This window comes from Nematolebias whitei, chromosome 8 (assembly GCF_014905685.2).
Source record: "Nematolebias whitei isolate Nwh7 chromosome 8, NemWhi1, whole genome shotgun sequence".
Classification (NCBI taxonomy): Eukaryota; Metazoa; Chordata; class Actinopteri; order Cyprinodontiformes; family Rivulidae; genus Nematolebias; species Nematolebias whitei.
Genome location: NC_056505.1, coordinates 23,411,775 through 23,425,365, shown reverse-complemented (window position 1 = coordinate 23,425,365; position 13,591 = coordinate 23,411,775). Strand labels below are relative to the sequence as shown.

The 13,591-nt window shown below is 40.2% G+C and overlaps 1 protein-coding gene across 1 annotated transcript in view; it reads left to right on the top strand.

Moving 5' to 3' along the window:
• Positions 1-1,145: 1,145 nt before the first annotated feature.
• The window catches only part of ccnh (cyclin H), a 23,519-nt gene continuing 11,073 nt past the window's right edge, over positions 1,146-13,591 (top strand). Inside the window, exon 1 of the mRNA XM_037680661.1 lies at positions 1,146-1,349. Coding sequence (XP_037536589.1) covers positions 1,146-1,349 — 204 coding nt within the window. The remainder of the gene's footprint in view (positions 1,350-13,591) is intronic.

Sequence of the window (13,591 nt, the reverse complement as noted above, 5' to 3'; positions counted from 1 at the left end):
TTATTATAAGTAAGAAGAACGAGGGTGATGGTTTTTTTTTCTGGCATGAAGGCAGAGAAAAAGGTGATAATGGCAGGATGATATGTTTTATTTATTCATTTTTGGGATATCTAGTTATTATTCAATAGCTGAGTGTTTTGGCTTCAAATCACAGCTTGTGTCAACAAGAGGCAAATATAAATTCACATCTGCTTAGCGAGGAAAAACACAAGGCAGGGAGGATTTGTGTTAGCACTGCAAAACCGAACTCTGAGTTAAACGCATTTACTAAATGTGCCCAGAACAAACACAAAGAAATTACGACGAGATTCTGATCAAGTGTTATTAAAATCATCGTGCCGTTTACTGTGAGATGCTCTTGTGAATAAAAGCACCTTTGATTTAACGACTCGAGTGGCAAGCTCAGTTAGTCAAGCTTTATTTAATCATAATGTTAATTTCATTGTGTAATCTAAGATTATTGTCCTCATGTTCTGTGACCGCACACTTTTCTGTATTTTTATGGCCCTGATTTCTTTCCTTATGATCACTGTAGAATTATTCAGTTTTATTGTTTGTTTGCACAATAAGCTATCCATAAAACAAGAGATCAGTCTGCACAGCCAACATGTAAAATAATCCTTTATATTCTTACACAAACCAAGGGGGAGGTGGAGCAGAGGCTAGAGAAGATGGTTCTGTGATTGGAAGGCTGCTGGTTCGATTCCCCAGACTGACATAATCAAAATGTGGTTGGTAAAGGTGAAGCACCAGCCTCCACATTCACTTTTCCCCTCTCTGTGCTCTTGAGCAAGGCCCTCAACCCCCACCATCTGCTCCCCTGGACGCCTTAGCAGCTCTCTGCTCCACACAGAGGGCTGTGGTAGCTTGTGGTCTGTGGTTGAGTCAGGAAGGACATCCGGTGTAAAAACAATTGCCAAGTCTTGTGCGAGTTAGTTCGCTGTGGTGACCCCTGAAGAAGGGAGCAGCCGAAAGAAGAAGAAAAAACTGTCTTACACAAACCTGCTCTCTCTTGCTCTCTCTCTCTCTTACACACACACACACGCACACACAAACAAAGCCTTTTGTATCGTCTTCCACACCAGTACTCCTCCAGGGGCCAATACTGTGCTCCAAAGCCCTTTAGAGAGGCAGCAAGCCGGAAAATGACCCCATGCTGTCCCCGCTCGCCTCTGCCCCGCCTGGTTACGCCCGTTTCCCAGGGACCCGCTGAGGGTCCAATGCCCCCAGGCCTCCCTCTCACACCACTCTACCTCCTGGGGCCAAACGTTAACAGGGGCTCCTCACCGCGGACAATTGCTGCCGAGAGACGTGGGAAAGAAATGTCACAAGGCACTCTGACAACCAAGGTTCGACCCCCTGACCTCAAAGGCTGGTCCCACTGGGCCTCTTTATGTAAACACTGGGCTTCCAAAGAAAAGCATATTCTGTGTTAATCAGATTCATAACCCGAAGGAGAATATACAGAAAAGCTGAGGTGTGGAACACGTAGATTTCTACTAGAGGTGATTTACTCATAGAGAAGACATGTATTTATATTTGTAATATTTTCTGGATTTTTGTGTATTTGTGCAAATTGAGTCTAAACAATTTTATAAATCATTCTAATTATTTTCTTAATTAATACTCCTTAGTTGTCACATTTCAAAAATACAATTGTCTTTGATATAGTTAATACTAAGTTCAGGGCAAGACATTGAAAAGGATCCTGGTTAAGCTCCCAGACACCTTGTAAACAGTCCTGGTCATTTAACCTCTGACCTTCTGACTCCTCAGTCTGTCCATATGGAATAAGCAGGTCAAACGACGATGTGGTCAGCCATGCTACGCCTTCGGAGGGAAGGGGGGCAACACAGTGTGGACACAAGCAGGGCGGCTACTGTGTAATAGCCTGAGGGGCAATTTGTTATAGAATGAGTGTTAACAAGAGAAAGATTGGTGGCACGCGATGTTTCACTCAGCCCTGTAATCCCGAGCGTTTACTGATTTTGCATAAAGCTTGAGTTCTGAAATCATAATGTAGTTTGTTCTATCCTGTCATGCTTGAAGATGTTTTGTTTGTTTGTATAAAATAGTACAAATTATTTAAATTGACTGGAACAATTATCAGTTTGCTAAAAGAAAAATGAATAATTCATGCTAAGACTTGTGATCTTTGCAACAAATTATGCTCCATGTTGTTTCAAGTGATCAGCACCACTTGAAATCCCAATAAACTGGTTTTAGTGGTGTTTTCCATTTCATGGGTCACATCATGTCAGCGATGGGCAGTGGGGCATCTGGTCACTCTACTCACAAACAATGGTCCTAATCTGTTTTAAAAAGTCTCTTGACAGGGTCCTATTGATGACCTCGTTGGTATGAGATTATGAGTGTGGGTCAGACCTTTGTGGCCACCAGGGGTGAGAGTTCACAAACCAAACATTGTGACCTCATTCCCAGGAGACTTGTGCTGATGAACTCCCAATGCTAGCTAGTGGACATTATTAACAACTTGGGCTGGACAACTGAAGAATGAATTATCTTGTATGGGATTGTTATGACCTGAAAGGGAGAACAAGGGATGTGGATTGCAAATAATTGGGATTTTCCATCCACAATTATGAGATTATGGATGGATTAATTTCCTGACAGTGACAACATCCAACCATTTGGTCTTCTGTATTACACGTGAATAAAACTACTGACAGTGGCCTTCTTGATTTTACAGTATGGGATCAACTGTATGTTGGATTTTGATATACACTGAGGTTAGAGACAAAGAAGACCATGTTCTATTCATTTTATGTACAGTGTAGCATCGGGCAACAACGTACACAATAGTAAAAATGTTTGAAAAGTGTGTAGAAAATAGTTTTACAAATAAACAATTTTCTTAGTGGAAAATATATTAATTAACATCCTAAATGTGATATTTAGAGCAACAGACTTTGAAATGAGACATTTTTACTGCGTATGTTATTTGTAACTATTCAGCGTGAAATTAATTAACAAGCCAAAGATGCAGCATAGCCTGACTGAAAAACTCAAGGTAATATTATTATTATTATTATTATTATGGTTCATGTTTCTGTCTTCAAATTTTATTTCAAAGAGTAATGATCCATCCATCCATGTATCCATCCATCCATCCAAAATTCTTGGAAAACCAGCATGATAACTGCCCTTCTCCACCTCATTCCAGCCTCCTCTTTATTAAATATACTCACCAGCATGGCTGGGTGCAAATTCTAAACCTACACAACTTATGAGTGTTGGTGAGATGCCAAATTGTCCCATGCCTTAACCCGGTTGGTCATAAATCTGCCTGTACGTCCTGTGATCGTTTATGAGCACTTTACATGAAGATCGCTCCCACAAACAGCGCCCTTCAGCTCGTAATGAAAGCCAAGCATCAAAGTTAAAGATCAATGTCACGTCAGGAATTGCTTCCATGCATATAATCGTACATGTACAGAGGATCTTGGTGCATAACAGTGTGATACGTTTTGATTTGCTATTGGTATTTTTATAAATGTTTAGAAAAAAATAAACATACACACTTGTGTGAAATGTGTCCATGATTTTAGTTAAATGTTAAGGGATTTCTTTTTTTTATCAATATAATGGTGAAATATATGGTGAAAACCTGTTAGGATAGACTGAATCCCCAGATTGGGACATGCTTTCAGCCTGTAGCCGAGGTCAAGGGTTAAATGGCTGAGGTCAGTCAGGCTTCAACCACTGTCTAGGGACCTCTCAGATCAATGAAAGCTTGATGAACATGTGAATGGATCAAAAGGAGAACAAGTGTCAAAAGTGCTGATTGATCTGTAATAGTCGTTGCATGGAAAATCTGTGCTACGACATATTTTAGCCCAAACTACATAAATCGGTGCTTTAATATAATTTATATACCAATAATACCAAAAATGGTTAAATCATGTCATCTGGTCAGTTATAATAATATGAACGCCGGGACAGTAGATATTTTAATTTTAAATTTGTTTAAAAAGACTTACACACTAAAGATATGCAGATGGTAACCCAACCCTAACATCATCAAACAGGAAATGTAGCAGATTTGGGATTTTTTTTTCAGTCAAAGTACTTGTTAGCCTATCAGTTTATTCTGCAATGTAAACTCAAATCATAAACTTTGTCATGGCTTCTATCAGTATCAGCTTGTTTGAAAGATTTGTTCTGTTGTTGTTGTTTTTTTTTTTTTTTTTGATAATTCTGCCAGAAAGCATTCAAACCCACCGTTTTCATTTTAACAATGACCTATCCCATTCCTTTTACCTCCAACAAATCTTGGCTGTCTGGTGTCGAGCTGTTTTTTGAAATCAGGCTTAGCCCTGACTGTGCCCTGGCTGCTACAAGCTCAGATTAGCACCCCACATTCTGGCCTCAGCCACAGATGAAAACTTGTCTCCCCTTCGCCTACTTTCATCTATGGCCAACATTCCAGCCAAGCATACCCTATGGCTTCTCACCCCTGCCTTCTCTTATCCTCTTCTTCCTTCTGCCTCTGCTTTCCCTGTCATGCAGGGGAACCAAGAATGGCATGCAGGGCCAAACTTGAGACCTTGCAGGGGAAAAAAATCTGAGAGGAAAAGAGAACCGAGGGGAAGGACACCAAGGGGTGGGAATGGGGAAGAAGAAAGAAGGTGAGGAGAAAAAGAGAAATGCACATTGTACTTTTCAAATGGATGGGAAATGATTCGCTAGGATTTGCTGACAATTATACGGTGGGGTTTAATCAATTCGGACCATTCACAGCGTGGAGAGGGCTGATCCCCCAGTACAAAGGAACAGACCATGGGAGGGCGGTACCTAAGAAAGCTCCAGCCTGGTATAAGTAACATGAGGCAATACTCCCCTCCCCACACATTGCACTGCAGCATATGGCTCCTCTCTGAACTTATTAGCTGGCGGATTAAGGCCAATCGCAGAGACCCAAGGGCATGTGGCTGCCTCCGCTGCAGACTCCCTCACTCCTTTTCACCCCCAGGAATGAGGCTGACTGACAAGGGGCATTGTGTTGGGCACCTGAATTGCCACACCTCTCACTTACCCTGTCACATGGTGCAGTTTGATGAGGTTATTTGCTAGAGAGGCCAGGATCTAGCCACAAACCTTGGAACCACCAAAAACACTATAGCACACACAAAAAAAACTCTGATGCTACATCTGATCCACTCCCTTCCACAGTCTGCACGTTAATATTTCATAAGATAATTTTACATTTTTTGATTTTACCATTCTCGTAACACAAGTTACAAATTAGCCAGCTGTTCAGCTACGGAGTGGACTGAAAGCACCTGAATGTGAAGACACAGATTAGCCCTGTAGATATGATGTCTAATTACCATCTCATTGCAACTCGACATGCAAGCTCTACGTGAGTGCAGACATGCTGAGAGCAAAAGCTCCATTTGACAGAGGTTGATTATAGGTCCATTATGCACAAAGTACTTAGTGATGGGCTGAGAGTAGGAATTAAGAGCTTGATGGCTACTGTGAGGGGACCTGGGCTAGAGTACAGTGGGGTTAGCAGTCAACAGGGTCTTGGGTCTACAGGAGGCCAAGCCTGGGGGAGGCTATACATTGGTCTCTGGCCTTCCTGAGTGGTCATGGAGAGATTTGACAAGACAAGAGCCTCCTATTTAAGCCCTCATTTGATGTGGAAAGCGGCAGGTGATTCTCTGCCTCTTTTTATGTCAGACCACAGGGGTTAGATGACCTTGAGTGACTTGTCTTACCTGGCGCCCCTCAGGACACCTCATTTGGTGAGGAAGAGAGACGCCTTGGGTGTCTATCCATTGCAGAACTCCACCTGGCCACCGGGTTGCGAGGTCAGCTCCACACTGAAACAGCAGGGGTGCCAGAGACATGCTTTACTAATCCCATCACACACTGGGAAGGGATGTAGAACCCAAAGGTCAGAGACGGAGCAGAGAAGCCATCTTTGTGGTTCATTTAGACAAGATTAGAACCCCATGAATGAAGCCTCAGGCTTGGAAATCACAAAAGACTTTTAAAGGAGAGACAGCTTTTGGTTTGTTCTGTGGCTACCTCTGACTGATGACATTGCAGGTGCAGGTGTATCTTCAACCTACACTCAAGTGTGACAGTAGCTGTTTTATTGGAGATGTCAACTTGTCTAAGTATGAAATTCTTCATGTGTCAAACATTTTCTCAAGTTAAATGTCCTTTCCAAGTGAGGAATATTTGAAGTTGAAGTTTTGTAAGCCTTATGCTGAACCCCTTTTCATGTACAGTCATCATGTCTGCAGAAGGTCTGTCTTTGTTTTTGGATGTCCACTGATAAATGGTAATTTTTCCAAAAGTCAGTGTTGCAACTCTACGCTTTCACTTAAAAAAAAAAAAAAAAAAGATAAAACACACAAACAACTATACACATGTAGTATAACTATGCTGCGAACATGCTGATAAGGAAAACTAACAAAAAAAAATTGCAGGAATTTAAAGAGCTTAAATTCAAATGAACATCTTGATCACCACAAAAAAGTTGCATTCACTCCAACAAATCAATACTTCGTATCTCACCTATTCAGACACTTTCTCACCCCATGACACCTCAAGGTTGTAGTTTTACCCACCAAAAGCTATTCTCACTTCAAAATTAGCCACGGTATGAGTGAGTCATTTTTAAGAGATAATAACGCCAAAGTTACACTAATATGGCTATACATCCACAAACGCTGATTGGGGATCTAAATATATAAAATATGAAAAATAGACTTGTATGTAGTTGTGGTATAAAAATCCCATTAGAGAACATTAGAACATGGATGTGTGTGGTCACCATTAAATGCATGTTATGTTCAAGAGCATTTAGCAAACCATAGAGATAAAACCTTGAATAGAGCCAATGTAAGGCTGAGTGTTAGCATTTCAGATTAGCTCCATGCTGAACCTTGGGGTTCATTTGGCTGCATTTGCTTCCATTATTGACTGAATAAGTAGATCAGGCTGGCAGGGATCCATCTTTTTCTCCACGCACTGTGGCTCTCTATCTCCGTCTGAACTCGCTCGAATCACGTTAGGCTGTCAAATCAGGTTAGCTACCCTTTAGCTTCAAGCTCACTTTTAATTCAAAGCATCACTTCATTGTCACCTGACGTGTAGGCATGCCAGAGACTTGAGTTGTCAGTGCCTCTGCACTGATCCACATCCACTCAGGTCAGACATGCTGAGATATCGGGCCCATCTGATTGTAGACCTGTGTGTGTGCTTGTGCATGTGTGTGTGTGCAGCAGGATGGGTTTGGACTGCAAGATATTTTCAGGTTGGATGAGAAGAGTTACTGACAATCTTGGCAGTCCTTCACATTGACACATGTGTTTGATGGTACACTCAGCCCATCATCGGCCTCCGTGACCCGGTGCTGTCACTGAGGGTCGAGAGCGTGACAACGTTCTGCCGTTTGTGCTGTGGAGGAATACGTTCTGTTAAGGGTGGCTTGGAGGGGGCAAGGACGGGGGTGGGGGTTGGAGCTGAGGACAGAGGTTGTGTCGAAGCTGCCAGTCAGCGTTTGGTGTTAGAAAATCTACGCTTTCAACTGTGTTGTTAAATTAACTTTGATATTTTGATTTATCCAGGAAAACAAGCAAACAAGAGAAAAAAAAAATACCATTTTTGCTTTTGTGAATAGAACGTATTTGTTACATTTTTGATTATTCGTCTGCGACCTACCTCAAATCAACACGACAATCAGACTTGAGGTGGCAATTTGCGCTTTTATTAACAAATGAGCAGGACAGCTACAGAGCAGCAGCAGAAAACCGAGGCAGTATTTCATAACTTTTAATGGATGTCTTTGAATATTTGACAACAAATGTGAGTGGATTTTCTGACAACTCCTTGCCCTTATTCCACTTGCTGCCTGCCAGGTACAATTAATGTCCAATTCTTTTCAAAACATCTCTGAAGAGCAGAAAGATATAGTAGGTGCAAATGAAAGCAGGACGGCCGTGCAGTCAGAAGTTAGATCATGAATGTTCCTTCCCTGTCCCTGAGGACACACTTTTCTCAGTAAGAATAAATAAAAATCAATGTATGGAACTGAGCTACGGAAGCTTCAACATAACAAGAATAGAAGCAACTCAGATATAAACTAAAATATATTTTAGAGTGTGCTATCTCATCTTATTGGACACATTCATAATTCATGATTCCTAGAGAATCTCTAATGACTACACTGTCTTATAAATTGTTCTAATATCTTACTAATGTTTTTCTCCCTGCTCGTAACGTGTCTCTTATGCTTCAGTGGCAATTGTTGCACACTGAGGACCAATTAGGTGCTAGAGAATAACTGGGATGCACGTTGTTCACACACACACACACACACACACACACCATCACACACACACACGCACACACTAATGGGTGGAGTTAGGTGGTTGGTGTGTGAGGCTAATAATGGAAGACGTGCAAATGAGAAGGTAAAAAGAACGTAAGGTTTACAGTGGATGTATAAGAAGACGTCTGGGTCTGACTGTGTCTGTGTGTGTGTGTGTGTGTGTGTGTGTGTGTATGTGTGTGGGGGGGGGGGGGTGTTACTGTATGTGCTGTAGAGTATATATGTCAATCTCAAGGCCTGGGGGCCAAATGTGGCTCTTGTTGACATCTTATCTGCCCCTCAAAATAAAATGTTAAACATATAATACTTTTTTCACTTGAGTTTTTTCAGTACTGTGTGATTATGATGTCAAAAGTACAACAGAGAACGTCAGATGAGACCCATCAAACTCTCTTTGTGGAAGTTGTGAACAAGAAAAGATGTTGGGTATCTTGACTTGAGTTAAAGTGGATTCTGAAACTGGCTCTTGGTTTGAAAAAGGTTTTAATTTTTGGCCCTTTTTTGTAAGTGAGCTTGACACCCCTGCTGAAGAGTTTCAGAGCCCCAGCTTTTGCCTGGAGGCCTTTTTTGGTACCTGTTTGGCTTTTTATTTATTTTCCCACATTCACAAATTCTCCAAAACCATCAGGAGCAAAATATTTCAGCTTCAGTTCGTTATATTTATTTCAACAAAATTCAACAGATAAAACTGTGATTATTGATTTTAAAATTTGCCCTAGGCATTCAATAATAATTACAAAATTAATAATCAAATATACAAGCTCATAACATGATGCATTGCTCTTATCTGGTTCCTTTCATAATTTTTTTTGTTTTTTAAACGCCCCAACAGCGTCAAATTTAGTTGTTTGCAAACATGATTTTTTGTTAACAGAAATAATGTGTGTTATCTGCAAAAACAATGAATTAGCTCAATAGTGCATGCACCTCTTTATCAGTCAGTAATTACAGTCAACACATTTTCACGACAAAACGTGTGAAATGAACATCACACGTCTCTTTTTAAATGTAAGTTTTGGTTCGTTTGGACTTTGAGCAATGCAGTGTATATATATATATATATATATATATATATATATATATATATATATATATATATATATATATATCCTCAATTGAGGATTGTGTGAGAGGCATGATGGAGCTGCAGCAGCAGAGAGAATACTCTGGGTTTTGATCAGGAGTTTCTCTGGGATAATTGTCAGAATGTGCCGTTTGGAAGACGAGTGACGAAAGGAACTGTGTGACAGTGGAATTTGTTGAGGAAACATGAGAGTGTGTCAAACATCCGTCAGACAAAGAAATGCAATATTTATGGATGCTTGAAGAGTATCTCAATCTCTCCTCTCCTGCACACACACACACACACACACACACACCTCTGTAAATCATTTCCCACGTCGTCATGCATCTCACTAATGTTCTCTCGTAAAAGGATTAAGAAAAGGCTGTTTACATAACAATGACAAGTAAAAAATGTGCAACTCCAAACGTGATTATGACAAACTGGTGAACTTCTACGACACCTCAGGTTTTTTGCAGGACATTATTTTATCTTTATACCAACAATAATGGCCAACATGTAGAGAATGCAAACCAGTTAAACAACAAACGTTGTGTTGACATTTTAATTTGTTTTATGTATATTTCAATAAATATTACCAAAATTATTTAATTATCCATCTATATTTTACATTAAAGTACATTTCCCCCCATTAATTCCACGTGCATCATCACAGATGCAAGTGTTCAAAAGAATAGAGGAAAAATTATTTTTCTTGTCTATTCCTCTTTTTTTTCCCAGAGACTGTTGATTAATTAGAGCTATTTGTCTGAAGACCTCCTGCTTTGATTAGACAGACGCTTCTCCTTCCCTAACACACGCACACATGCACACGCAGATGCTCACACACCTACTAAGAAAACAAAACCCCACTAATCATTGGGAGCCTGTTTGTAGGTGGGGCCCAGTCATTATCAGGCCTTAGCGGCTTTGGGGTTTTTGTTGGTTTTAGCTTTTGCATCCCCAATCTATCGCCTAACAGGAAGAGCTTTAATCAGGGTCTTAATGCGGTAGTACAAGAGGTGGGCAGGCCCATTGTCCGGGCCTGAAAGGCTGATCAGAGGGGAGTCTTCTCGCGTTTCTTTGCATTCACCTGCTGGGCCTTATTGGGCCTCTTTGGGAAAGAAAAGGAACAAGGCAAATGAATAAAGAACACGGGCAGAGCGTGGGCCCGTTCAGCCGGACCTGTGGGTTAATCAAGGAGCTCCTTGTCATCTCCACAGAGTCTCTCCCCCCGTCTCTTTCCCATGCCAATTCAGGCTCACCAAGGAGCTGGGCTGAGCCGAACAACAGCGGGCCATAACACAACATTGAGCTAATGATACGCTCCTCAAAATAAAAGAATACATGAAGTTGGACAGGGCTGGGGGGGAGAGAAGTGTATGAATTGCTGGGAAACTCAATTTTGAGAGGCTGAGTATATGAGAAAAAGAGGCATACGAGGAGTAAAGTAGATTCAAAAATATTGTACAGCTGGGAGTTATTTTGTTAAGAGCAAACCGAACACAAAGTTTCAGATGAAGATTATTCAAACATCTCATCTCGGTGTAGGCAAACAAAACAGCTGCTATTGCCAAAGATGTGACTTTTTGTGCTGTTCAGGACTTTCTTTGCATTTTAGGGCCTTGAGTGCTGCCTAAAACCAACCAAACAAACAAACAAACAAGAAAGCCTCTGAACATTTTACAAGCTGTAAAGTCAGAGCTGGATCTTTGGAGGTTTTACTGTGTTTCTTTGAGCTGCTACTCTGCAGCGCTCCTTACCATACTCATTTATAAGATTTGGCAAATGTTTTATGCCAGGAGCTTTTCCTGACAAACCTGGACTCAAACCTGCAGCCTCAGGATTACAAGACTGCCCACTGAGCTACTGCAGCCCCTTCAGGAGGTTTTGTCAATAAATATGAATATTTGCAGAATTCAGAGGAGCGATCAGTTTCAAATCCTGTCGAGTGATGCTCTTACTCCATCTAGTGAAGAGAGAGGGCATCTCCCATCATCCGCCCAGGAGACTGTCTCTCTGTGCAGTTTTTAATAATTGCATTTTTAGTGCATTTGAAAATATGACACAATTTACAGATTTTATAATTTACGTGCTCTTACAATTGTGTTAGTTATAAACATGTTCAAAACGAATGCAGTGAACAAGAAAAAAAGGCATTTAATTGAAATATTTTGATGAAATAGACTATAAAACTAACATTAACATAAAAAGCAAAGGAGGGCAAGAACTAGTTGTATATTATTATTAGTAGTAGTAATAGTAGTATTATACAATGTATAAACTTGCAAATTGTCTTAAAATGTACATTTCGCTCATTTTACAACGTGCTTTTCAAACCTTTTGTTTTATTTTCATCTGCCACTCATTTCTTCATAAATCAGATGAGACTGAGCAAAGGTCCAAATCTGCGTCTCACATCAACGTGTTTCTGTGAAAGTTCAACGCAACGTTTGTGACATTTCCAGCAGGAGGAAAATGCCGGCAATTTGTTGAGCACGGAGAGCTCTTTGGAATTATGCGTGTACTTTAAACGTCAGATTTGTCGGAGACAATGCAGGACGGGCGACTAATGGCTGATCCACCTGACAGGGCTTTTTGTTGAGGTCCACAGAAAGTCCACGGGAAGCCTTCTGCGCTCTCCAGCAGCGACTTGATGCACTTATAGGAGAATGCTCTCTAACCAAAAGGATGGCTGCAATTAGGAAAACAAAGGAGGGGGGCGGGGGGGCTGTGATTATAGCAGGAGCTTCAACGCTTTGCATTGTTAATTAGAGGAGCCACAAAAATAAACTGCTGCAGAGTAATATTTGCACAACATTTTATAAGTCTTATTGTGTTTACTGGGGGGAAAATTACATGGAATAGTAAAAAACTTAACATTTGTGTATGATTTTTTTCATTTTCAAGACGAATAAAATAGAACATTTGATCATTTTTCCTATTTTCTCTGTGCTTATATTGAGTTTATTTTCTCTGAGGCCTTCAAAGACACAAGGTGTAGGGTGAGAACTAAAAATAAGCACCGTGCTACATTTACGACTGCACTTACATTCACTTTAGTCTTATTTTAAAAATAATAAGAAGAAATAAATGAAAAAAAAAGAGCGCAGCACATTTTGTGCACATCTCGATACCAAATTAATTTTAATAAGCTGAAAGCTGATTCGGCTGATTTGCAGCGTTCATTTTGACAGGCGTTAGCAGAAGGTCAGCAATTTACCTGCAAGAAGAGAATTTAGCCCCGACTAATTTCTGCTGTCCTTCAGGTGCAGCCCGTCTCCCTGTTTGCATTTTAATGAAGACGACCTGTTTATTAAATCTTAGAGTGTCTTATTTTTGTGTGTGTGAGTGAAATAAATGGTTTGAGTTGCTGAGCAACCTGACTTCAAACACATTTCCCTTCCCCCAAATTTATTTTTAAACTCATAATTCTTAATCTATATTCAGGCATTAATTAGATTAAGATGCACCCCCCCCCCCCCCATTTGAAAGCTAAATGACACTGATCACACACACAAATACAGTGGAATGATTGATAAACAGTCATTCGTAGAAAAGTTTTAACTTTTTTTCTATTATTTCTACATGTATTCAGCTAATTGTTCTTTTATTTTCCATGCTTTGTATTTCACAGTGTCACCTGGTATTACTTTATTTTGGACAGATCTTCACTCTTTATGTCACAGAAGTATTAAAAAAAAAACATTTTTTGATTTAAAAACAAGCTGAAAAACATTTAGGATGTATTATAAAATATAAGGAGCTAAAAAACATAAATTAAAGAGAGGTCTAACATTGTTCTGCCTAAGCCAGTTGTTTAGAAAATTAAAAAAACGATATAAGGCGACAGTTTTTAGGACTTGTCTGAGGTTTATTCCACTCGGACTCTATTAGTTTTTCTATTTCCTCTGCAGGTTTTTGAACGATGGAGCACGGTGTGTTTCTTGCTAAACTCCCAGCAATTCAAGTCCTGGCAGCCAATTTCCAAATCAGAATAAATAAAAGAAAACTCGGTTTTCTAAATAAAATTCATTAAGGGCAAGAAATAATCAGAAACTTTTTTTTTTTTCTTTTTTCTGCACACTGCTTTGGCTTCAAGGTGAATTTTAAAATGGGTCATCAAATTTCATGCAGTTCCTCAGAGGTGGGGGTGG